Raw genomic sequence first — 26,786 nt, 5'->3', positions numbered from 1 at the left:
ATGCAGAAAACATTCATGTAAGCTTACAGGATCAGCGGCTTGCCAGGCTAATACTACTGCTATAAGTACTGTGTTTTACCCATCTCTTCCTGAAAAACAAATACGCAAACCTTCAGTAACCCAAGAAAGGATGTTCGTGAGAGGCTCTCAAGTTAACAATCTGTCACAGCAGTTGCCATCTTCAACAGCCATCTCTCCCACTGGACACAGACGTCAGATCAACGCCTATATTTGATTTACATTTGGTTGAGTTTGTCAACTAACATGAATTCAATGTGAAATCAACAACAAACAAACAAAATTGGACTTAGGTTAATAGTTGGGTGATAAAAAGATGAAAGGCCCTTACGTTGATGACTTTTTGCAAATCCAATCGGCTGTCCACGTTGATTCAACGTCATCGCGTAGATTCTTGTTGTAATTATGTGGAAACAACGTTGATTCAACCAGTTTTGCCCAGTTGACTAAATATAAAGCGCTTGAGTGCACTCTTAAATGTAGCCTACTGGTCATAACTGAGTTGTCTGCTAAATAAATAAAAATAGCTATAGATGTGATGCAGGTCCAGAAGAACGCAGTCAGCATGACAAAGCAGTTACCCTTTTCAACACAGCTTCTTACACCTCTCCATGCATTTAGCACGTGAACCCAGCGCCTGAATGCCACAAGCGTCAAGTCTAAACAAACATTTTACACTGGGCAGCAGAACCATGCTTCCGTCAGGCTCCATGACACGATCACCATCATCTGTCTGGATTTCATGCTCCCTCCACAGCACAGATATGTGCCAGCACTACTCTTCCTCTGACTTGAATAACAGCTTGTTTATTTTAAATGTGTGTCTCAAGGCAACAGAGGAGCGATTCTCCTCCCTGAGCTATCGACTTTGACGTTGTAAACTTTGTTGTTTATAAGGGGGTTTATGCACAAACAATAAACGTCATGCTCCACCATATGATATATTTATTGTTTTACATTTGACAAAGCAACACATACACTACATGACCATAAGTATGTGGACGCCTGCTCTCGAACATCTCATTCCAAAATCATGGGCATTGATATGGAGTTGGCTCCCCCTGCTATTACAGCCTCCACTCTTCTAGGAAGGCTTTCCACTAGATGTTGGAACATTGCTGCGGGGACTTGCTTCCATTCAGCCAAGAGCATTAGTGAGGTCGGGAACTGATGTTGGGCGATTAGGCCTGGCTCGCGTTCCAATTCATCCCAAAAGTGTTCGATGGGTTTAAGGTCAGAGCTATGTGCAGGCCGGTCGAGTTCTTCCACACTGATCTCGACACACCATTTCTATATGGACCTGGCTTTGTGCACGGGGGCATTGTCTTGCTGAAACAGGAAAGGGCCTTCCCCAAACTGTTGCCACAAAGTGGGAAGCACAGAATTGTCTAGAATGTCATTGTATGCTGTAGCGTAAAGATTTTTCTTCACTGGAACTAAGGGGTGTAGCCCGAACCATGAAAAACAGCCCCAAACTGTATTCCTCCTCCACCAAACTTTACAGTTGGCACTATGCATTGGGGCAGGTAGCGTTCTCCTGGGATCCACCAAACTCAGATTCATCTGTCTGACTGCCAGAGAACCTGTTTCCACTGCTCCAGAGTACAATAGCGGGGAGCTTTACAAATCAAATCAAATTTTATTTGTCACATACACATGGTTAGCAGATGTTAATGCGAGTGTAGCGAAATGCTTGTGTTTCTAGTTCCGACAATGCAGTAATAACCAACGAGTAATCTAACTAACAATTCCAAAAGAAGAAAAAATACTGTCTTATACACAGTGTAAGGGGATAAAGAATATGTACATAAACATATATGAATGAGTGATGGTACAGAGCAGCTTAGGCAAGATACAGTAGATGGTATCGAGTACAGTATATACATATGAGATGAGTATGTAAACAAAGTGGCATAGTTAAAGTGGCTAGTGATACATGTATTACATAAGGATGCAGTAGATGATATAGAGTACAGTATATACGTATACATATGAGATGAATAATGTAGGGTATGTAAACATTATATTAGGTAGCATTGTTTAAAGTGGCTAGTGATATATTTTACATCATTTCCCATCAATTCCCAATATTAAAGTGGTTGGAGTTGAGTCAGTGTGTTGGCAGCAGCCACTCAATGTTAGTGGTGGCTGTTTAACAGTCTGATGGCCTTGAGATAGAAGCTGTTTTTCAGTCTCTCGGTCCCAGCTTTGATGCACCTGTACTGACCTCGCCTTCTGGATGATAGCGGGGTGAACAGGCAGTGGCTCGGGTGGTTGATGTCCTTGATGATCTTTATGGCCTTCCTGTAACATTGGGTGGTGTAGGTGTCCTGGAGGGCAGGTAGTTTGCCCCCGGTGATGCGTTGTGCAGACCTCACTACCCTCTGGAGAGCCTTACGGTTGTGGGCGGAGCAGTTGCTGTACCAGGCGGTGATACAGCCCGCCAGGATGCTCTCGATTGTGCATCTGTAGAAGTTTGTGAGTGCTTTTGGTGACAAGCCGAATTTCTTCAGCCTCCTGAGGTTGAAGAGGCGCTGCTGCGCCTTCTTCACGATGCTGTCTGTGTGAGTGGACCAATTCAGTTTGTCTGTGATGTGTATGCCGAGGAACTTAAAACTTACTACCCTCTCCACTACTGTTGCATCGATGTGGATAGGGGGTGTTCCCTCTGCTGTTTCCTGAAGTCCACAATCATCTCCTTAGTTTTGTTGACGTTGAGTGTGAGGTTATTTTCCTGACACCACACTCCGAGGGCCCTCACCTCCTCCCTGTAGGCCGTCTCGTCATTGTTGGTAATCAAGCCTACCACTGTTGTGTCGTCCGCAAACTTGATGATTGAGTTGGAGGCGTGCGTGGCCACGCAGTCGTGGGTGAACAGGGAGTACAGGAGAGGGCTCAGAACGCACCCTTGTGGGGCCCCAGTGTTGAGGATCAGTGGGGTGGAGATGTTGTTGCCTACCCTCACCACCTGGGGGCGGCCCGTCAGGAAGTCCAGTACCCAGTTGCACAGGGCCAGCGCTTGGCATTGAAAATGGTGATATTAGGCTTGTGTGTGGCTGCTCAGCCATGGAAACCCATTTCATGAAGCTCCAGACGAACACTTCTTGTGCAGATGTTGGTTCCAGAAGCAGTTTGGAACTCGGTAGCGAGTGATGCAACCGAGGACAGATGATTTTTACACTCTACGTGCAGCACTCAGCGGTCGAGACTGTCTGTGAGCTTGTGTGGCCTACCACTTTGCCGTTGTTGCTCCTAGACGTTTCCCGTTCACAATAACAGCACTTACAGTTGACCGGAGCAGCTCTAGCAGGACAGACATTTGACGAACTGACTGGTTGGATAGGTGGCATCCTATAACGGTGCCACGTTGAAAGTCACTGAGCTCTTTAGTAAGTCCATTCTACTTCCAATGTTTGTATCTATGGAGATTGCATGGCTGTGTGCTTGATTTTATACACCTGTCAGCAATGAATGTGGCTGAAATAGCCCAATCCACTCATTTGAAGGGGTGTCCACATACTTTTGTGTATACAGTGTATGTTAGACTTCTTAACTGTTAATAATTAAAACAATTTCTAATGACCTTATCGGAAAACAAGCCCGACTTCCCTGACAATCCCCCTATTCATTTTCCACAAATCACCATTATGTGATTGGAGCACAAGTATAGCTTTTCCGGAGGCATAATGTGTGCCTAATAACCAAATGAATTATCTGCCTGGGAAATCGACAATGACAAACAGCAAATGACTTGTTTGTGTTACGAAAACAAAATGTTGTTTTTCTCCAATTATTTTTTATTGGAAAAAGAAACATTGGGATTAAATGAATACTGAGCCAAGTAATAGATCAGATCAAGGCCCAGCCTGTCCAGTTGACTGCATTCGAAACCATCACACCCCTGTCATCAGTCAGTGGAACACCCCCCCAAAAATCCACTGTCCGCTCATTTATGGAACTATTAGTGTTATAGGTGTTGTTATCTGATTGGTCAAAAGGAGAGGCGCCAACACACTGTTATATTTTTTTATTTGAAATGCTGCTAATCTTTTGGCCCTACTGTCCTTCCTCAGAGCATATTATCTGATCATAAAATGTTAATTAAAGCTGTAAACACCCCCCCGAACACACTTTGAAGAAAATATTCTGAGACAATATAATTGTGTCAATAAAGTATTGTTTCCCCTAAACACTATTTATAAGTTCATTGCACAATTAGAGTACCAATTACCTTGCAAACAACTCTGGCCAGCATCATCCACTCTGAGACAGGACTCTGCTTTGGATGCTGAAAATACATGTTCCAAATTTCATAACGAATTTGGACAACAACAAGCACACTGACAAATAGAACGTGAGGTGAAATCAAATATTTTACAACCATTGATTTGCCCTAACTAACCCCTGGCCCCGACTAACTACTCATGAAACGTAAGTAGCTCAATCTAGTTTAAAAACGAAACTAAACATTTGCCATGTACAGATGTGGGATCTTAATTTGATCACTCTTTTGTTGCTGAGAAAATGCAGATGAGCTTCGTGATTTACATAAATTCCCTGAACCCCCCCCCCACCACACACACACACACACACGGTTATATAAACAGTATCAGTGTTTCCGCTACATTGTACAATAATAGTGAAGACATCAAAACTATGAAACAACACATATGGAATCATGTAGTAACCCCCAAAAAGTTAAACAAATCCACACTGCCTTGATGACAGCTTTGCACACTCTTGGCATTCTCTCAACCTGCTTCACCTGGAATGCTTTTCCAACAGTCTTGAAGGAGTTCCCACATATGCTGAGCACCATTGGCTGCTTTTCCTTCACTCTGCGTTACAATTCATCCCAAACCAACTCAGTTGGGTTGAGGTCGGGTGATTTTGGAGGCCAGATCATCTGATGCAGCACTCCATCACCCTCCGTCTTGATCAAATAGCCCTTACACAGCCTGGAAGTGTGTTGGGTCATTGTCCTGTTGAAAAACAATCTATAGTCCAACTAAGCTCTTACCAAATGGGATGGCTTATCGCTACAGTGTCACCAGCAAAGCACCCCCACACTATCACTCCTCCTCCATGCTTCACGGTGGGAACCACACATATGGAGATCATCCGTTCATCTACTCTGCATCTCACAAAGACACGGCGGTTGGAACCAAAAGTCTCAAATTTGGACTCATCAGACCAAAGGACAGATTTTCACCGGTCTATTGTCCATTGCTTATTGGTGTTCTTTAGTAGTGGTTTCTTTGCAGCAATTCAACAATGAAGGCCTGATTCACACTGTCACCTCTGAACCGTTGATGTTGAGATGTGTCTGTTATTTGAACTCTGTGAAGCATTTATTTTGGCTGCAATCTGAGGTGCAGTTAACTCTCATTAACTTATCCTCTGCAGCAAGGTACTCTGGGTATTATTTTCCTGTGACGGTCCTCATGAGAGCCAGTTTCATCATAGCGCTTGATGTTTTTTGCGACTGCAAGTTCTTGAAATGTTCCGCATTGACTGACCTTCATGTCTTAAAGGAATGATGGACTGTCATTTCTCTTTGCTTATTTGTTCTTGCCATAATATGGACTTGGTATTTTACTAAATAGGGCTATCTTCTGTATACTACCCCTACCTTGTCACAACTGACTGTCTCAAACGCATTAAGAAGGAAAGAAATTCCACAAATTCACTTTTAACAAGGAACACATGTTAGTTGAAAGGCATTCCAGGTGACTACCTCATGAAGGTGGTTGAGAGAATGCCAAGAGTGTGCAAAGCTGTCATCAAGGCAATCTCAAATGTAAAATATATTTTGATTTGATTAACACTTTTTTCATTACTACATGATTCCATATGTGTTATTTCATAGTGTTGATGTCTTCACTATTATTCCACAATGTAGAAAATAGTAAAAATAAAGAAATTCCCTGGAATAAGTAGGTGTGTCCAAACATTTGACTGGTATTGTACATTGAACAAAAATATAGACGCAACATGTAAAGTGTTGGTCCCCTGTTTCATGAGCTGAAATAAAAGATTCCAGAAATGTCCCATACGCACAAAAAGCTTATTTCTCTAAAATGCTGTGCACAAATTTATTTACATCTCTGTTAGTGAGCATTTATCCTTTTCCAAGATAATCCATCCACCTGACAGGTGTGGCATATCAAGAAGCTGATTAAACAGCATGATCATTACACAGGTGCACCTTGTGCTGGCGACAATAAAATCCCACTCTAAAAGGTGCAGTTTTGTCACACAACATTATGCCACAGATATCTCAAGTTTTGCGGGAGCGTGCATTTGGCATTCTGACTGCAGGGATGTCCACCTGAGCTGTTGCCAGAGAATTGAATGTTCATTTCTCTACTATAAGCTGCCTCCAACGTTGTTTTTGAGAATTTGGCAGTACATCCAACCGGCCTCACAACCACAGACCATGTGTATAGCGTCTTGTGGGCGAGCGGTTTGCTGATGTCAACATTTTGAACAGAGTGCTCCATGGTGGAGGTGGGGTTATGGTATGGGCAGGCATAAGCTACTGACCACAAACACAATTGAATTTCCTCAATGGCAATTTCAATGCACAAAAATACCTTGACGAGATACTGAGGCCCATTGTGAGGCCCATTTTCTTTTAGGTATCTGTAACCAACAGATGCATATCTGTATTCCCAGTCGTGAAATCCATAGATTAGAGCCTAATACATGCATTTCAACTGACTGATTTACACATATGAACTGTAAGTCAGTGATATATTTGAAATTGTTACAAGTTGCGTTTTATAATTTTGTTCAGTATACAGTATATATATTTCTGCCAAGATGCGCTTTTAAATGAATAGTTATTGGCTGAATGATTGGAAATCTATGGGAACAGCTAGCATGCCGTTAGTCGCTACCCTTTGACCAAACATTTACATTTTGCTGTGACAATATAGGTCAAATTAAGATCCTACATCTGTACATTCAAATCTAATTTTATTGGTCACATACACATATCTAGCAGATGTTATGGCAGGTGTAGCGAAATGCTTCTTGGAACTATTGCTTTTTGAGCATATAACTTGACTTAGTTCCACTACAGCTTATTGAATTGCCCTTGTCATCATACCATATACTGTATGGTTATACTAAGTGGTTTAATCCCCACTCACCAAGCTCTCTGTGTCTCCTCATTTCACTCTTCAATTCAGCAGAGCCTCTCGAGAAGAAACTCTTCAGCTCACTGCTGCCCCCTGATGGCAATAAAACAAATGATCATCAATTATTCAGACCGATATGAAAAGGGTGAGCAGTTCCTTTTATCAAAAGTAGCATCACAAATATAAACTCTCCCTACAGTGGATGAAATGACCTGGAAATACCAGAGCAAAACCATGGTTAAGGCCGTCGTATAGACTACTGTATCTCAAACTGGAGCTGTAGTATGATGGAAGTGCAACATTTCCTTTTTAATTCATGGTGATATTGGACAAAAAATGTAATTTACTACTATTTCCTCCAGGCCCCACCTTGCCTTGATAAATGAGGCTACTGACCTTTTCAGTTTAGATCTAATGACATGTTGCCTGGTCCAAATGAATTAAGGTCCAAAGTAAAGAATTAAAATCTGGTTAGAGATGTAGGATTATGCTACTGAAACAGTGCAATATGGAACTTTTTGGGCAACCTGACCAAATGCACATACAATCTGTCATTCTCATTTAAAACAAGTCTAAGAAGTCATAGATCTGTTCTATCTGCATTATTTCTATGCTTCCCGTTCTCAAATTGAGTTTTTTTGTCTTTTACTTTCGGTTTTGTACACCAGCTGAAAATACAATATTTTTGCTTATGGAAAATATATTTCACAGCGGTTTCGATGGTGAAATGATTCTCTACACCAGGGGGTTCTTACACTTTTTCAGCCTGAGACCCACATTACAAGTGTTGTGTTTCCCTGGGACCCATGCTTATGAAAATATGCAACTATGCGTAAATATTGGTACATTTAATCTCCCTTATGCCTAAAACAAAAGCAATATAGATATAGAACAAATAACAATGAAATTAAACACCCATATAAATAGCTTTTCGTGTTTGTTTTTCCCATTAAAAACACTCCTACATATCTGTCTAGGTGGGAACTGTTTCTGTTAAAATACAATGAATCATTTTTATTCTGAACTGGAATAAACTGATTGATCACATCACACAGATTTAGAACAGAAAACACACACACAGGCTCAGGTTTTGATAGTGCAACCCTCAGTAACAGAACAGATGAGAAATGATTAGGCCTACTGTATTGTAGAAAGTATTGTTGGAAACAAGTGTAAATTACAACTGTTGCTGTTAAAATACAATAAATATGTGTTTATTCTGAACTGGAATAACTATTCTGGGCTCAGGTTTTGATAGTGCAACCCTCAGTAACAGAACAGATGAGAAATGATTAGGCCTACTGTACTGTAGAAAGTATTGTTGGAAACAAGTGTAAATTACAACTGTTGCTGTTAAAATACAATAAATATGTGTTTATTCTGAACTGGAATAACTATTCTGGGCTCAGGTTTTGACAGTGCAACACGGAGGTCATGCTCAGCATGGAGTCTGTTTCTGTACTTGTTTTTTAAGTATGCCAGAGTTGAGAACCCTGACTCACATAAGTATGTGGTGCCAAACTAGATCAGAACATCTACTGCTTTCTCAGTCAGGCAGGAGACCGCTTCCTGCTGTAGATGATGAGCAACCCAGAACTATGTGTGTTTGCCTCAAAAAGCATCTCGCTTCAATCAATTTATTCAAGTTCAGAAAAATAATTATTACTTGTATTTTAACAGCAACAGTTTCAATCTAGATTTGTTTTCATCAATAATTTCTACAGTAAGTTGTACAGTAAGCCTGATCATTTTTCATCTTCATCTGTATTTACTGTAATTTATGGTTGCACTCAGTAGCTAGCTAGCTTATTTGCTTTGGTTAACGTTAGCTATTAGCTGTGTACTAGGCCACGGGATTGTTTGGAAGAGAAACTCACATCAACTACAAGAGATAGTACTCCCTTATTATTGGGGCGGCAGCGTAGCCTACTGGTTAGAGCGTTGGACTAGTAACAGTTGCAAGATCGAATCCCCGAGCTGACAAGGTACAAATCTGTCGTTCTGCCCCTGAACAAGGCAGTTAACCCACTGTTCCTAGGCTGTCGTTGAAAATAAGAATTTGTTCTTAAATGACTTGCCTAGTTAAATAAAATACATTTCTGCTTCTGTTATAAAATGACATCAGTGCCTTGCTAGCTGACTTAGCTACTTTTCCACAGTCAAAGCAGTGTTTCCTGAAGCATTCTGCCCGGTACTGAAAGATGTCCCTGGGTTTACCTTCATGCTGAGGATGTTTGGTCAGGACGTGTCGTTATATTCATTTGTTCGTTTGAGACTCATTTCCAGTGGCGATTTTAGCATGTAAATCTTGGTGGGGCAAAAAAAGGTGGAATGCAGGCCAGCAAAGCCACTGCACTGCACATCACAACACTAAACAATACATGAATTGCACTATAACGGCGACAAACGGTGCTCACAAACTGTTAGGGCCTACATAAAGTCCCATCTTACCAGTGCTACACCTGGCTATCAGCGGAGCCTTGTTTGGCAGCGAAACAGTTCATTCAGCCTTGTTTACTGCCTTTAAAAAAAACATAGCTGATATGGCTGACTTGCTTAAACAAATGTAGTTTCTAATGACAATTGAGATGTACGGACTAAGGCATAAGGGGACGACAAGCGGATAAGAGGCCATCCGTAATTTCGATTAAGACAATGAGCGAGCTAGAATGGATGTAACGTTAGTCAATATAACTATTTGTTTAGCACTTTTGAAATGTACAGGGACAGAATTCAGAACATGGGCCGTTCTTACAGGGCTCTCCCTGTAAACCAAGTTAGAACCGTAAGGTAAATAAAGGGGGCATATAAGCAGACAATGAAAGCTCTTACAATATTCAATGATTACATTTCTCTAAAACAGGTTATAGGCTACAGTAGAACAGTCAGAACAGTAGAGAGAATTAAGAGAGGTAAATAGACCAAATTATTAGGGTGAGGCACATGGGCTACTAACATCTTCCTACACAACATACACTTAGAATTACTTTTGTTGACATCAACAAACCACTCGCCCACACAACGCTGTACACACTGTTTACCATCTGCCCGGTACAGTTGAAAGAGCACACTTCTCCAGCATGCGAGTGGCCATCAAAGTTGAGCATTTTCCCACTGAAGTCGGTTACAACACTGAACTGGTCAAGACCCTGGTGAGGATGACGAGCATGCAGATGAGCTTTCCTGAGACAGTGAATGACAGTTTGTGCAGAAATTCTTTGGTTGTGCAAACCCACAGTTTCATCAGCTGTCCGGGTGGCTGGTCTCAGATGATCAAAACTGCACTTTTTAGAGTGGCCTTTTACTGTGAACCAGCACAAGGTGCTCCTCTGTAATGATCATGCTGTTTAATTAGCTTCTTGACATGCCACACCTGTCAGGTGGATGGATTATCTCGCAGAGGAGAAATGTTAACTAAACAAATTTGTGCACAACATTTGAGAGAAATAAGCTTTTTGTTTAGCTCATGAAACATGGGACCAACCAGGGCCAGATTAAGAAATCATAAGGCCCGGGACTCAGATTGTACAATATTAGGAGAACATATATATACAGTATATCATAGGCTACAGTAGGCTACTAAACACAATTTCCATTTGCACACTGACTCACCTAATTATGAAGATGAAGCCAATGGCTACTCACGGTGATGGCTGATGCTCTCGTCGTTGCAGTAGTCTATCTCAAGATGAGCTACTTTGAAAAACAGTGCTGCTGTTAGCTAAAAATTGGGACTTGTTGAGAATTTTTTTCCTTCTATTGGTTCTACAGACAGATTAGTCTTCTCTTTTTAGCAGTAGGCATTTGCTTTCCAAACTGTACATTCTATCCCCCAATTGTATTTTGAAATCCCATAAGGCAAACCAACAGCTGCAACCAACCATAGAAATATAATCCATAGATGTCAGTTCCTATTCAAGTCAGGGCTAGCATCCATTGCTATTGTACCCATGAGTTTAACAGTCAAGTTGACAGGGCAAAAGGTTACAAAACCCTTCTATTGATTATATGTCTTTGACCACAATGCAACAAGCTGTATATTTGACAAGCATGCTGCCTAAACTGCAGCCTTCCCATCTGTAGGCATACTGGTAACTGCCAAAATAAAGGAAACACTTGAGTATACAAAGGATACAAAGTATGTTATGGTGTGGGGTGCATTTTCCTAGCATGGTTTAGGTCCACTTGAATAATCTATGTCATGGTGCATTGAAGCTGTTCTGGCAGCTCATGGTGGCCCAACACTCTTTTAACACATTTTATGTTGGTGTTTCCTTTATTTTGGCAGATACCTGTATGCTCTTGCGATAAAACTGAATCCACAGTTATTTTTTATAAACTATTGATCCTCTGGGGCTAAATTATGTTCTCTGGTGTATTTTGAACATTGGAAGAGGGCTCCTCTTTATCTTGGCCAGGTCGCAGTTGCAAATGAGAACTTGTTCTCAACTAGCCTACCTGGTTAAATAAAGGTGAAATAAAATAAATAAATAATTATAATGAATAAAAAACGTTATTTATTTAACATTTTGCCTCAAGAGCTCACCTACGGGCTTGGGCCCAGCCCCTGACTAACAGAATTGACCAGTCACATTTATTTATTATGCAGTTTTTATTTTTATGAATCAGTTCCCCAATCAAGACAGGGCCCCCCCAGTTACCCACATGGGCCCCCTACCTCCTCTCCTCCCCCCATCTGATGATTAGCAGAGTGGCAGCCGGCAGCAGCAGGCTGTCTACACTCATTGAAAGAGGGCTCCTGAGAGCAGCTCCTGAGTAATAAAAAAAGACAAAATATATACTACATATACTGATATATTGTATATATAATATATACCCTATATATTTAATTAATTTTGCATTTTTTAACATTTATTATATTTTATTACAATGAACAAAAATATAAAAGCAACATGTAAAGTGTTTCATGAGCTGAGATAAAATATCCCAGAAATGTTCCATATGCAAAAAAAGCTTATTTTTCTCTAAATTTGTGCACAAATTTGTTTACATCCCTGTTAGTGAACATTTCTCCTTGACCAAGATAATCCATCCACCTGACAGGTGTGGCATATCAAGAAGCTGACTAAAGAGCACGATCATTACACAGGTGCTCCATGTGCTGGGGACAGTAAAAAGCCACTCTAAAATGTGCAGTTTTGTCACATAACATCATGCCAAACATGTCAAGAGAGTGCAATTGGCATGCTAACTGCAGGAATATCCACCAGAGTTGTTGGCAGAGAATTTAATGGTTAATTTCTCTCCCATAAGCTCCCTCCAAAGTGGTTTTAGATCATTTGGCAGTAACGTCCAACCTTTACATTTTTATTCAGTATGTTATTATTCTTTTTTCCCCCTTCCTTTTGGGGCCCCCATGGGCCTGGGCCCAAGGGCCTCAGGCCCAGTAAGCCCCTGCATTAATGCGGCCCTGGGACCGACATTTTACATGTTGTATTTATATTTCTGTTCAGTGTAATATGCCGTGATGACAGAATGTCTAGTCTATCAAATACATCATGACCATGTTTAAAGGGTAACATTTATATAGATCCCGCTTAAATGACTGCACCATAAAATATAAAACTAATGCTTTTCTTGATTGATATAATTGACTCAAAAGGGGTATGCTTTGGGGAAGGAAATGGCTCTCGTCTGAAACTACTCTTATCCAAGTATTTTTAGTGCTATGTAAATCACTGATAATTCGGCCAATGATGAATCCACTTCATTGCATGTCTCCTATCATTAAATTCAGATTTTTCATAATGACCATCAGCCAAGTGTGGCAATTGAAATATCCACGGATAATAAAGTGAGGCCTCCCCTTCTTTCCCAGTATCAGAATAAATAGGTTTATTTTTTGGTTCACACAGACTCAGTTGAAATATTCAACAATTAGGACGTAAATTCTATTATATATAATCGAACTGTACTATATATAGCTTCACCTACAGTAGGGGACCCCTAGACATCTCACCATTTTGTTTAAGCCCTGAACTAGCACACCTGATTCACCTAATCGAGGGCTTGATGATTAGTTGACAAGTTGAATCAGGTGTGCTAGTTCTGGACCCCAAGGAGAGGTTTGACAACCACTGTTTTAGTAGCTACATAAATCAATGGCTAGTGCGACATTACTAGCTGTAAACCTTTGGCGGTACTTCCTCAATTCCCGACTTGCAAGCGCACTGCTGTCTTCTAAAACTCCATGGCTAGTTGCAGACTGGACGTGCTGGATCCCCTATAAAAATTACCATTGGATTCCCAAAGGGAAAATGCCATGTGAGTGTTGCGAAAGCAACGTCATAAGGAAGATCTACATCAAAATTGGAATAAAAAACGATGTACCAATTTTAAGCATAGCTCATTAGAGTCATACCAACAAGAGCGAGCACTTTGTTGCTTGACAAAGCTGGCTTTGTCACAGAATCTTGAACGATGTTTGATTTCCTGCCCGACACGGAGAACAACACCATCTCCTCCCTGGTGAAGAGCACCTCAATCAGGTCTTGTTTTTTGTTGTTGATCAGGAACTTCTCCTTGGCCACCTGAACACCAAAGCTTAGATCAACCTAGAATTTCAGAGACAGATCACAGCTTGTTATTGTTTTTCATAAACTAATGAAATCTATAGTGATCTATTATATTAGAAATAGGACGTCTATGATGTAGCCCTGGAAGAAATGTTGCATTGCTGCATTTTTTTTCATTGGTTTCATTTAGGTTACATATTGCCAATTTACAAACGAGCCATACTCTCTGAATAAATGTGATCAAACAAATTAAATGATTATACTCACAAAGTCCTCTCTCTTTAAATCCTCCGGCATTTTGGTGACCGCACACACCAGCTACTCAGGTTTTTCGTTTTCAACTGATGTGCTTGCTTTGATGAGAGAGAAAAAGAAGACAGAACAACATTTTCAGTTGGATTATCAATGATCATTTGTGTCTTTGCATCAAACACAAAAAACGAACAATTTTGAAAATCAAACAAAACTGCACAGCATCTTGAGATATCATTTTAGAGAGTGCTTGCGTTATGCTTTGGCAGAGATGACAGCATCTCCCTATTGTCCTTTGTCCTGGCTTCAGACAATATCTCAAAGAAAAAGCTGAATCTTGTAATGCATGTCTTTCTAATGTCACATGTTAATACAATCTTACATGTACAATGTAATACAAAGGATAATACCATCGTGGGTTCTTTATCACTCTTACTTTGATGGTAGTTTATTATTCAAAATCAGCTAAACATGAATAATGATTTTCTTATTTAAAAAACATTTTGAGTAATTAACTGATTTTAAGGTAAAAGTGATTAAGCACCCATTCCACTAGGCACCGACATCAATTCAACGTCTATTCCACATTGGTTCAACGTAATTTCATTGAAACAATGTTGATTCAATCAGTGTGTGCCCAGTGGAACATGTGACAAAACTGTGGTATTGTCTTTAAATAGAGGGAGTTGAAGTCTTGCATGCTTCACCTTTTTCATTGACAGCTTCTTCACCTCTTCTTCATTGTCTGAGGAGAAATCTTGAGTTTTGCGACACTTTTTTTTTCTCCCTTAGTCCCCTGCCTTTTGATGCCTCTTCCTCCTCTTCCTCCTCTTCCTCCAACCAATATTGCAGCTCTATCTCCTTCAGATAGGGTGTTCTATGACAGTTCATGAGGGTTCTATGAACTCCCATTGATATCCAATGGGAATCACATGTGCATTTTTCACAAGGTATTCCAGAAGTCATATTTGGACATGCACACAGACTCTCTTAGGAGCCTACTTGGAAACTAGTTTGGATTTAGATAGTTTCGGTATAATAGAAGCTTTAAGAGAGGGGTTTAATGCCTTGATATTTAACCTCTCTGGGATATGTGGGACGATAGCGTCCCACCTCGCCAACAGCCAGTGAAATTGCAGGACTCCAAATTCTAAACAACAGAAATCCCATAATTAAAATTACTTAAACATACAAGTATTTTACACCATTTTAAAGATAAACTTGTTGTAAATCCAGCCACCATGTCCGATTTCAAAAAGGCTTTACGAAGAAAGCACACCAAACGAGTATGTTAGGTCAGTACCTAGTCACAGAAAAACACAGTCATTTTTCCAGACAAAGAGAGGAGTCACAAAAAGCAGAAATACAGATACAATTAATCACCAACCTTTGATGATCTTCATCAGATGACACTCATAGGACTTCATGTTACACAATACATGTATGTTTTGTTCGATAAGGTTCATATTTATATCCAAAAATCTCAGTTTACATTGGCACGTTACGTTCAGTTTTGCTTCCAAAACATCCGGTGATTTTACAGTTTGAAGAAACATGTCAAACGAAGTATAGAATCAATCTTTAGGATGTTTTTATCATAAATCTTCAATAATGTTTCAACTGGAGAATTCCTTTGTCTGTAGACATGCAATGGAATGCAGGTCGCTCTCACGTGAGTGAGTGTGATCAGCTCATGGCACACTGCCAAAGCCCTGACTCATTCAGCTCTTATTCCCCGCTGCTTCACAGTAGAAGCATCAAGCAAGGTTCTAACGACTGTTGACATCTAGTGGAAGCCTTAGGAAGTGCAATATGACCCCATAGACACTGTATATAGTCGATAGTCAATGACTTGAATGAAAAACTACAAACCTCAGATTTCCCACTTCCTGGTTGGATTTTTTCTCAGGTTTTTGCCTGCCATATGAGTTATGTTATACTCACAGACATCATTCAAACAGTTTTAGAAACTTCAGAGTGGTTTCCATCCAAATCTACTAATAATATGCATATATTAGCAACTGGGCCTGAGTAGCAGGCAGTTTACTCTGGGCACCTTATTCATCCAAGCTACTCAATACTGCACCCCAGTCACAATTAATAGTATTTGTCCTCCAAACTCATATTAGTTATATCAATATACAGGATTAACTTTATCTGGTTTTCCATTACAATTAAAATTAAATATTTTTTGCTTTTGCTCACATAACGTCTACAAACATTCTCCTAGAGTCGGTAGAGCCCTGTGCACAACATTTGAGAGAAATAAGCTTTTTTTTGCGTATGGACAATTTCTGGAATCTTTTATTTCAGCTCATGAAACATGGGACCAACACTTTACATGTTGCGTTTATATTTTTGTTCAGTGTAATTTGCCTGTTGGTACTTTGTTCGTTAAAGGGGCAATCGGGCGTTTATACTAGAATTCAAGATTTGGCAAATTAGTCACTTGGCAAAATATATATTTTTAGAAAGATAAGCATGACATTGCGTGGTCTTATTGACTAAACAACCAAAAATGTAGGTTTCTTAATGAACCAGAAAATCTATACTTATTTCTAGTTGCTTGTCAAAGTTATCTGGCTAACTCATTGATCCTGCTTTATAGTATATATTTGTTATACAAACAATGTAGTAAAACAAGCTTAGCATTTTAGGTTTTAATGTTTTGTGTTCGTATGTAGCACCACCCTCAGCAGGTCGGCTAAAATCGGATGCATCCGGTTTTCAGGGGAAAGGAAGAGAGTCTGGGACATGACTTCTGCTTTTGGACTTGCGAGGCCAGTCCCTGGTGAAAGATATAGCAGTCTGGGAGCTGGCTCTCTGAATTGGTTTCACTCTGGAATTGAAGTAAACTCATGAGGCATTTATAAGTTTGATTTTTCATTGGGTATATAATTAATTTAAAAGTAAAAAATATATATATATATATGTACCAAAAACAAATTGCTCCTTTTAATAAAACTGGTCTTGACCTGCTTCTGCATTCAGAACTATTGCACAACTTACATTATCAGTGCCGTAAAAGCGCTGAGTAACCACTAGATGGAGGTGTGGGACCACTACACAAGTAAGTGCGGTTTACTGTAATGTGTTGTGTAGTAGCAGTCATTTAATTGTGTGTGTGTGTGCGTGCACTCAGATAAGATGTGTCTGAGACCTTGGCATGCTGTCATAAATGTCTGGAGAAGAGTGAAAGGAGATAGAGAAAAAGGGAGGGAGGACGAGAGAAAGAAATATGGAGGGCGAGAGAGAGGGAAGGGGTAAGGGAGAGAGAGTGAGGAGGGAGAGGGAAAGGGTAAGGGAGAGAGAGAGGGATGGAGAGAGAAGGGCTTTCATAATTACACTACCTCATACATCTCTTCCTATTCTTTCCTTTTTTTATCCTCCTCTCACTCCTCTTTTCATAACCTAATTTGATGACTGACAAATTACGCTTCTTTCAACCAGGTACACCATTCTCTTTTCCCTCTCCCTCCCTCCTCTCTTTCCCTCCAGCTCTCTCTCTCTCTCTACCCCCTCATCCTATCCCCTCTCTCTCTACCCCTCTCTCGCAATCTTTCCCTGTCTCTGCTCTCGTTCCTCCCTTCCCTTCTCTTTATCTTCTCCCTCATTCTCCCTTTCTTCATTCCTTTCTCTCTCACTTCCCCCTTCTCCACCCTCTCTCTCACATATGAAGTGGGTAAAACAGTATGTAAACATAATGACTATGTACATAGACCAGCCTCTAAGGTTCATGGTACAGTAACCGGGTGGTAGCCGGCTAGTGACAGTGACTAAAGTTCAGGGCAGGGTACTGAGCGGGGGCCAGCTAGTGGTGACTATTTAACAGTCTGATGGCCTTGAGATAGATGCTATTTTCCAGTCTCTAGGTCCCAGCTTTGATGCACCTGTACTGACCTCGCCCTCTGGATGGTAACGGCGTGAACGGGCCATGGCTTGGGTGGTTAAGTTTATTGATGATCTTCCTTGCCTTCTGCGTTGGGCAGACAGCACCACCCTTTGGAGAGCAATGCGGTTGCGGAAGGAGCAGTTGCAGTACCAGGCTGTGATACAGCCGAAAGGTTGCTCTCTGGTGCATCTGTAAAAGTTTGTGAGGGTTTTAGGTGCAAAGCTACATTTCTTCAGCCTGTCTGTTTGGGTGGACCATTTGATTGTCAGTGATGGGTACGCCGATGAACTTGAATCTTTTCACCTTCTCCACTGTGGCCCCGTCGATGTGGACGGGGGGAAGGCTCCCTCTGCTGTCTCCTGAAGTCCACGATCAGTGGCAAGACATGAGTATCAAACCAGTGGAGGATGTGAGTGTCACACACGTTCATGTGTTTGATACCATTCGTTTGATACCATTCCATTCCAGCCATCCAGACTCCATTCCAGCCATCCTACTCCATTCCAGACATTATTATGAGCCACACTCCCCTCAACTGCCTGCACTGTATCAAACACATCAGCAAGTGACCACTCCATAAAGGGCTTAGAGCCTAAGAGCCAGCTACTTCAACATAACATTGGTGATGTGTTGTCTTATGTAGACAAATCTGAGGAGCTGCGTAATGGACTGTGTAGTGGCGGTCAGTGCCATTTATGATGAGGGAGGACAAAAAATGTTTTTCATGAGCATGGCCTTATTTCTATTACAGCATGTTGGATGACTGTCTTTCATATTCCATTCACCCAGTTCAATGTAACATCGATAGGTTTAGGCTACTACATGATTCTCAAATGTTCTCTATACCCATCATGAGGTTGCTACAAACTAGCCTATGAATGAAAGTTTACAATGTAGTGGCACACAGGTCGAGAGAAAAATTTGAGGTGACAGACAGTGACTTGCCTAGTTAAATAAAGGTTAAAAACACCACCTTGCACACTCTTGCCTGCATCTAGCTTATCTAGGGTGTAATCATTAGTCCAACAGTTGCAAATGAGAGTTTCTATTGGACAAATTCAGGTATTTTTATCCCTGTTTCGTTTGCTTCCGTTTAAGAAATGTTTTTCAACAGAATCGGCGGAATGAATACACACCTGATCACACATAAACACAGTTCACTTTCATAGCAGCCACGTTGTATTCCTTCTCGCCTCTATGCACTCTCCTCCTCTCACCGTTCCCTTTGTTTGTGGACTTGCACAACACATCAGCTGTATGTGATCAGGCAAAAAAACATTCCAAGCCAAACCATGTCATAACCACTACACACAGCCTACATCGTGATCTTCATATTAGTTAAAGTAACATCCTAGTCAACACAGCTAATAGAACTAATGCGTTAGTAAACCCGCTACAATCATGCAGTAACGTTAGGTTATAGTCAGTAAGCATAAATTAATAAAGCCAAAAGCTTACCTTGACTTGGAAGAGTTCAAGTGTTGTGTTGGATAGTCATAGCCAGCTAGCTAACATAGCATACCTCTGTTTGAGCCGGGTTTTGAGTAGGCTAAACTAGCCAGCTGCATTTGCTAGCTAAGTGAAACTGAGAGTGAAAAAAAGGCACACTCTCTCTCTCTTACGTCTCCATTTTTAAAGAAATTAATTTGTTGAAAACTGTTTAACTATTGTCTTTCTCTCTCTTTGAGTCAACTACTCACCACATTTTAAGCACTGCAGTGCTAACTAGCTGTAGCTTATGCTTTCAGTACTAAATTCATTCTCTGATCATTTGATCGGGTGGACAACGTGTCAGTTCATGCTGCTGGAGCTCTGATAGGTTGAAGGACGTCCTCCGGAAGTTGTCATAATTACTATGTAAGTCTATGGAAGGGGGTGAGAACAAAGAGCCTCCTAAGTTTTGTATTGAAGTCAATGTACCAAGAGGAGGACGGAAGCTAGCTGTCTTCTGGCTACACCATGGTGCTACTCTAGAGAGTGCTGTTGAGGCTACTGTAGACCTTGCAAAACATTGTTCTATTAAATTATTTAGTGTTTATGAATATGTTTAGTATAGTTTTATCTAAAAAGTATAACTTTTTAACTGGTTTACAATTATACTTTTATGAAATTCACTGAAGAGGATGGTCCTCCCCTTCCTTCTCCGAGGAGCCTCCACTGGCTGAGTGGTATACTTAAGCAATAAGGCCCGAGGAGGTATGGTATATGGCCAATATACCACGGCTAAGGGCTGTTCTTATGCACAACGCAACGCGGAACGCCTGGACACAGCCCTTGCCATGGTATATTGGCCAATCATGAAAAAGAAGTGAACTACTTCAAAATGTGATAGCCTCAATGGCGATGTCCATTCTGTCACAGAAGCCTTAATGGCACAGATCTAATTATGAGGCTTCTTTCCATCTCTATGGGCAACATTTCCTCTTAACTCCACATTTACTGGATTGGTTGAACAGTGCATTAGAGAACCTCCCCCAACAGTTTTTTTTTCTCTTGTCATGACCAGAATGTGGGGCATGTAGTTTTGGTTAGGTTTTCGTGACACTAGGCTTGTTCGACATTGCAGCCGACAGTGCAGGTGACTGCCGACTGACTGACCTACAAATCACCTTGCATCAAAAATAACAATTTGCATATACTCTTAGAATGTTATGAAGAGTGATCAGATGAATTGCAATTAATTGCAAAGTCCCTCTTTGCCATGCAAATGAACTGAATCCCCCCAAAAACATTTCCACTGCATTTCAGCCCTGCCTCAAAAGGACCAGCTGACATCATGTCAGTGATTCTCTCGTTAACACAGGTGTGAGTGTTGATGAGGACAAGGCTGGAGATCACTCTGTCACGCTGATTGAGTTCGTCAACTATGGTTACCTGCAAAGAAACATGTGCCATCATCATTGCTTTGCACAAAAAAGGCTTCACAGACAAGGATATTGCTGCCAGTAAGATTGCACCTAAATCAACCATTTATCGGATCATCAAGAACTTCAAGGAGAGCGGTTCAATTGTTGTGAAGAAGGCTTCAGGGCACCCAAGAAAGTCCAGCAAGCGCCAGGACTGTCTCCTAAAGTTGATTCAGCTGCGTGATCGGGGCACCATCAGTACAGAGCTTGCTCAAGAATGGCAGCAGGCAGGTGTGAGTGCATCTGTATGCACAGTGAGGCGAAGACTTTTGGAGGATGGCCTGGTGTCAAGAAGGGCAGCAAAGAAGCTACTTCTCTCCAGGAAAAACATCAGGGACAGACTGATATTCTGCAAAGGGTACAGGGATTGGACTGCTGAGGACTGGGATGAAGTCATTTTCTCCGATGAATCCCCTTTCCGATTGTTTGGGGCATCCGGAAAAAAGCTTGTCTGGAAAAGACAAGGTGAGCGCTACCATCAGTCCTGTTTCATGCCAACAGTAAAGCATCCTGAGACCATTCATGTGTGGGGTTGCTTCTCAGCCAATAGAGTGGGCTCACTCACAATTGTGCCTAAGAACACAGCTATGAATAAAGAATGGTACCAACACATCTTCCGAGAGCAACTTCTCCCAACCATCAAGGAACAGTTTGGTGACGAACAATGCCTTTTCCAGCATGATGGAGCACCTTGCCACAAGGCAAAAGTGATAACTAAGGGGCTCGGGGAACAAAACATCTATTTTTTGGGTCCATGGCAAGGAAACTCCCCAGACCTTAATCCCATTGAGAACGTGTGGTCAATCCTCAAGAGGTGGGTGGACAAACAAAAACTCACAAATTCTGACAAACTCCAAGCATTAAATATGCAAGAATGGGCTGCCATCAGTCAGGATGTGGCCCAGAAGTTAATTGACAGCATGCCAGGTCGGATTGCAGAGGTCTTGAAAAAGAAGGGTCAACACTGCAAATATTAACCCTTTGCATCAACTTCACGTAATTGTCAATAAAAGCCTTTGACACGTATGAAATGCTTGTAATTATACTTCAGTATTCCATAGTAACATCTGACAAAAATATCTAAAGACACTGAAGCAGCAAACTTTGTGAAAAATTCTCAAAACCTTTGGCCACGACTGTACATACCTATTCTGCATAGTTTTATCTCCGGTGTGATCAGAAGACCAGCAGTTTCCGTAGCTGATCATTTACCTCCTCGTACTCAGGTACCATTTTCTCAACTGCCCCACCGTTAAGCGCTCATCTAACAACACACGCAACAACTGTAGTTTAGCTATTTTCAGTCAAATGAGAGTTAGGTTTTAGAGAACTCCTTGGTTCTAGTGGGTGGCAAGCCCAGAAACACACAACAGCGCCATCAGCTGGATGGGGGTTTACTATTGTGCAAGGCAGCCCACACAGGCCAGTGGTAAAGGGAAACGCAATAACTACATGTAGATAAACAGTGGTTATCGTACAGGATGATCTGGGAGAATCAGTTCTCAGAAGTCGACTGTATATCACTACCCTATACAAGTTTAAAACTAGAATCATTCATTTCTACATCCATTTTTGGACTTTAATATAATTAGTAATATATACCAATTGATTCTTGACGAATAAAACCTTGTTTTACGGTAATGTTTGTAAACAATGTAAATAAACACAGTATAGCCTCAAAACATGATTAAAACTATACCTTTCGAAAATATGTACGGTCAGTCCTTGCTTCCATTGCTCTGTCTATGAATTTAAGAGTGGTTACATTTCTCCTGGCCCATCCCTCAGCTTTTTAGCAAAATAGAGGCGGGGAGCCCGATTTGTTACTGTTTCAATTAAGGATTCTTGCTTTAAATTAATAACATGAATGAGCAGCATTATGTCAAAACGAATTCAAAAATACTCTTGGACATATGGAAGATTTTGTCTGGATTGTATATTTTGAATGTATAAATAACATCAGTCTGACCATTCTCTCACCACCATGAGAGCCATTTCAAAACAAACGACCAGATATTCATGTTTGTAATGAGTGTGAACATCACCAGACTTTGAACCGCAAACCTGGGAGATTCCCATTATAATGTTTGACCATTACATCATCAATTGAAACTAATCAAACTTTGTTTACATATATATATATATTTTTAAACATAACTTGATCCAGAGTTGCTTTTCTTTTCCTAAGGGTGTTGTCTACATGCTGCATTTGTATTCCAATCATCTGACTGTTGATCCTCTTTGTCCAAATGTAATTTCTTCTATTATATCTTTCTTTATGGATTTTATCCACATGCCTCAGCAGATTAGTCTTATGAGTGAAACTTTTACCACAGACTGAGCAGCCATGTTGTTTACCTCCTGTGTGAGTCAGTATATGCTCGGTTAGAGTCTGCTTGCGACTGAAACGTTTCCCACAGTCCCCACAGCTAAATGGTTTCTCTCCTGTGTGAGTCCTTATATGTTCAGTTAGGTTTCATTTTTGAATTAAGCTTTTTCCACAGTCACCACAGCTAAATGGTTTGTCTCTGGTGAGAGTCTGTGTATGTTCAGTTAGGGTCTTCTTGTGTCTGAAGCTTTTATCGCAAAGATTACAAGTAAATGGTTTATCCTTTGTGTGAGTCAGTTTATGCATGGTTAGGTTATTCTTGAGACTGAAGCTTTTCCCACAATCCCCACAGCTAAATGATTTCTCTCCTGTGTGAGTTAATTTATGCCTGATTAGGTTACCTTTGAGACTGAAGCTTCTCCCACAGTCACCACAGCTAAATGGTTTCTCACCTTTGTGAATCCTCTTATGCCTGGACAGATCTCCTTTGTTTTTGATGGTCTTGCCACAGACAGGGCAGGTACAGGGTTTCCCACCGTGACAGAGTTGGACATGGGCCTTCAGTTTACAGTTGGAGTTACAGCGATTCTTGCAGTAGCAGCATTCACTGAGTCTCTTTTTGGCCCGAGTCACATGCCTCTGATGATCAGCTTTCAGAGGGAAAGTTTCACCACAGTCACCACAGCGGTGAGTCTTTCTAGACATGATGCTGGGTTTGGAACCGTGTTTCCCCATTGACCGGTTGAGATCTGATGTCGGGTTGGGATTCAGTGGTGGTCTGCTGTCAAGTCCTACTGGGTGGCTGCTCATGGCTGGGTTGTGACTGTAGGCATTTTTTTGATTATCTGGAGGGACACAGGGAATGTGAAAACCCTTGAGGTGGTTCACAGTGCTAAAAGGTGTGAGATCCATTGGTTTAGGGTCATTTTCTCTGTGCTCCACAGTCTGGTTTTGGGGAAGAGTCAAGGACCAAAGTGGGTCTTCCTGATCACATTCACTTTTCACGCACAAAGGAGTGAGCCCTTGAAGTTGCCCTTCCGCCTGACCGGTCCTGAATTCCTCCGGTTCCTCTTTAATCTGTGTGGGCTCTGGGTCCTCTTGCCCCAGACTGGGGCTCCATTCCTGCTCACAGTGCTGCTGCTCAGGGGAAACCTCCTCTTCAAAGACATTGAGAGAGAGCTGCAGGGAGTCTGGAAAGGAGGAGAGAGGAGTTGTATAGAGTTATCTATACAGCCTTGATACATAGGTTACCAATACAGCCTTGATACATAGGTTACCTATACAGCATTGATACATAGGTTACCTATACAGCCTTGATACATAGGTTACCATTACAGCCTTGATACATAGGTTACCATTACAGCCTTGATACATAGGTTACCTATACAGCCTTGATACATAGGTTACCATTACAGCCTTAATACATAGGTTACCTATACAGCCTTGATATAGAGGTTACCTATACAGCCTTGATACACAAGTTATCAATACAGCCTTGACACAGAGGTTATCTACTATATACAGCCTTGAAAAGCATCAGGGTTGAGGTCAACTAGACTGATTTAAGTCATTCAATTGACCCTTCTCTAAGCCCCACCCCCTGGTTACAGTTGCAACCTTGGAGAAGATTTTCCCGGGAAGCCCAATTCCCCTTTCCAACCACTGGCGAAATCCCCTCACAATGTTCTTAAACTGTGTTTTTAATACACAATGATATGAAACCAAGACTACCACTTGCTAATCAGGAAACTCTTGGGTATGTTGTGGTGGACTGTCATTAAAATTTCTTCACCTGAACCTGGTAAAATTATGTTTAATGGTTCTAACCACTTTTGGAGTTAAAGATGCAGTGCGGGACCTTAAAGAGCAACTGAACATACCAATTAGCATGTGTGTTTTTCTGTCGCTCATTACAAAAACGAGATTTCCGTCTGGGAGGTGCATTTCCTGATCAATTCCGCATCTGGTTAATGATTTTTGTCCCCAATGAGACCCTGTAGACACGGAAGCCTATTTCGCTTCCTCAAAATTCCCAGAATAAAGAAATCTATAATACATTTTTACAGAGGATGTTTTAGTTAGCAAGTTTACATCTAACTAAGGTGTTTGGTGCAGTATTTCTCAAGTAAAAAAATGCACAACATGTTGTCTTATGTAAACAAAGTCGGAACTGTTGGACAGGTCTGTCTCACTGAGTACGGTTACATGCACACAATAATGTGATTATTGTGAATAATCAGATTTAATATAATAGTGTGATTAAAACATTCACATGCTTTGAAAGAAAAACGATTTCCCTAATAATCCTCTTTAAATGGACACATCTGAAATCAGGCTACCTGATGGCACTCTGATAAATGTAGAATATCAGCAATAAATATGACCGTTCTACCACAGTGACCATGTTATTTTTGGTTACATGGTCGCTGTGGTAGAATGTTCATTTAAATGTATTTATATTTATTTTCTTATGAGTTCGGACTTGTAAAGTTTGTATGTGAAAACTACTTCAAAGACCCATACATTCAGTTGTTCCGAATTCACTTAACTCTCGCTAAAGAGGGAGGCTCGCTCGGCTGGTGCTAGCACATGCACAGATCAAATGCAGATTTTTTATTTTTTATTTAACCTTTATTTAACTAGGCAAGTCAGTTGAGAACAAATTGTTCGACAGATTTTTATCTTGTCAGCTCGGGGATTCGATCTAACAACGTTTCGGTTACTGGCCCAATGCTCTAACCACTAGGCTACCTGCCACCCCAATTAAGGTATTCGTCCTAAAAATTCAAAAGTGTTAGAGTTGCGTCAATTCGAATCTGGTATCAGGATAAGTATGACATTGAGTCACCGATTGTATACTATGTATTTTTTATTAGCTAAGCAATAAGAGGTAAATGCAATTTTCATACAGTGCCTTGCGAAAGTATTCGGCCCCCTTGAACTTTGCGACCTTTTGCCACATTTCAGGCTTCAAACATAAAGATATAAAACTGTATTTTTTTGTGAAGAATCAACAACAAGTGGGACACAATCATGAAGTGGAACGACATTTATTGGATATTTCAAACTTTTTTAACAAATCAAAAACTGAAAAATTGGGCGTGCAAAATTATTCAGCCCCCTTCAGTTAATACTTTGTAGCGCCACCTTTTGCTGCGATTACAGCTGTAAGTCGCTTGGGGTATGTCTCTATCAGTTTTGCACATCGAGAGACTGAAATTTTTTCCCATTCCTCCTTGCAAAACAGCTGCTCAGTGAGGTTGGATGGAGAGCATTTGTGAACAGCAGTTTTCAGTTCTTTCCACAGATTCTCGATTGGATTCAGGTCTGGACTTTGACTTGGCCATTCTAACACCTGTATATGTTTATTTTTAACCATTCCATTGTAGATTTTGCTTTATGTTTTGGATCATTGTCTTGTTGGAAGACAAATCTCCGTCCCAGTCTCAGGTCTTTTGCAGACTCCATCAGGTTTTCTTCCAGAATGGTCCTGTATTTGGCTCCATCCATCTTCCCATCAATTTTAACCATCTTCCCTGTCCCTGCTGAAGAAAAGCAGGCCCAAACCATGATGCTGCCACCACCATGTTTGACAGTGGGGATGGTGTGTTCAGGGTGATGAGCTGTGTTGCTTTTACGCCAAACATAACATTTTGCATTGTTGCCAAAAAGTTCAATTTTGGTTTCATCTGACCAGAGCACCTTCTT

General features: G+C 40.9%; 1 protein-coding gene and 1 long non-coding RNA gene across 2 annotated transcripts; both read right to left on the bottom strand.

The window, feature by feature from the left end:
• Positions 1-13,073: 13,073 nt before the first annotated feature.
• Positions 13,074-14,761, bottom strand: LOC112248477. Its single transcript, XR_002953237.1, has 3 exons — positions 14,659-14,761; positions 13,967-14,052; positions 13,074-13,738 (listed from the first exon to the last, which is right to left on the bottom strand). It is a non-coding gene; the product is annotated as an uncharacterized LOC112248477 (long non-coding RNA).
• Positions 14,762-18,065: 3,304 nt separating this feature from the next.
• LOC112260457 (zinc finger protein 658B-like) lies at positions 18,066-24,400 on the bottom strand. The gene is made up of 4 exons (XM_024435594.1): positions 24,382-24,400; positions 24,125-24,268; positions 23,531-23,923; positions 18,066-18,202 (listed from the first exon to the last, which is right to left on the bottom strand). Exons 1-4 carry the CDS (start codon positions 24,398-24,400, stop codon positions 18,066-18,068), a joined length of 693 nt encoding a protein of 230 aa, XP_024291362.1.
• Positions 24,401-26,786: the final 2,386 nt, after the last annotated feature.

This window comes from Oncorhynchus tshawytscha, linkage group LG01 (assembly GCF_018296145.1).
Source record: "Oncorhynchus tshawytscha isolate Ot180627B linkage group LG01, Otsh_v2.0, whole genome shotgun sequence".
Lineage (NCBI taxonomy): Eukaryota > Metazoa > Chordata > Actinopteri > Salmoniformes > Salmonidae > Oncorhynchus > Oncorhynchus tshawytscha.
The sequence above is the reverse complement of the archived record's forward strand: the minus strand, read 5'-3'. Positions and strand labels throughout refer to the sequence as shown.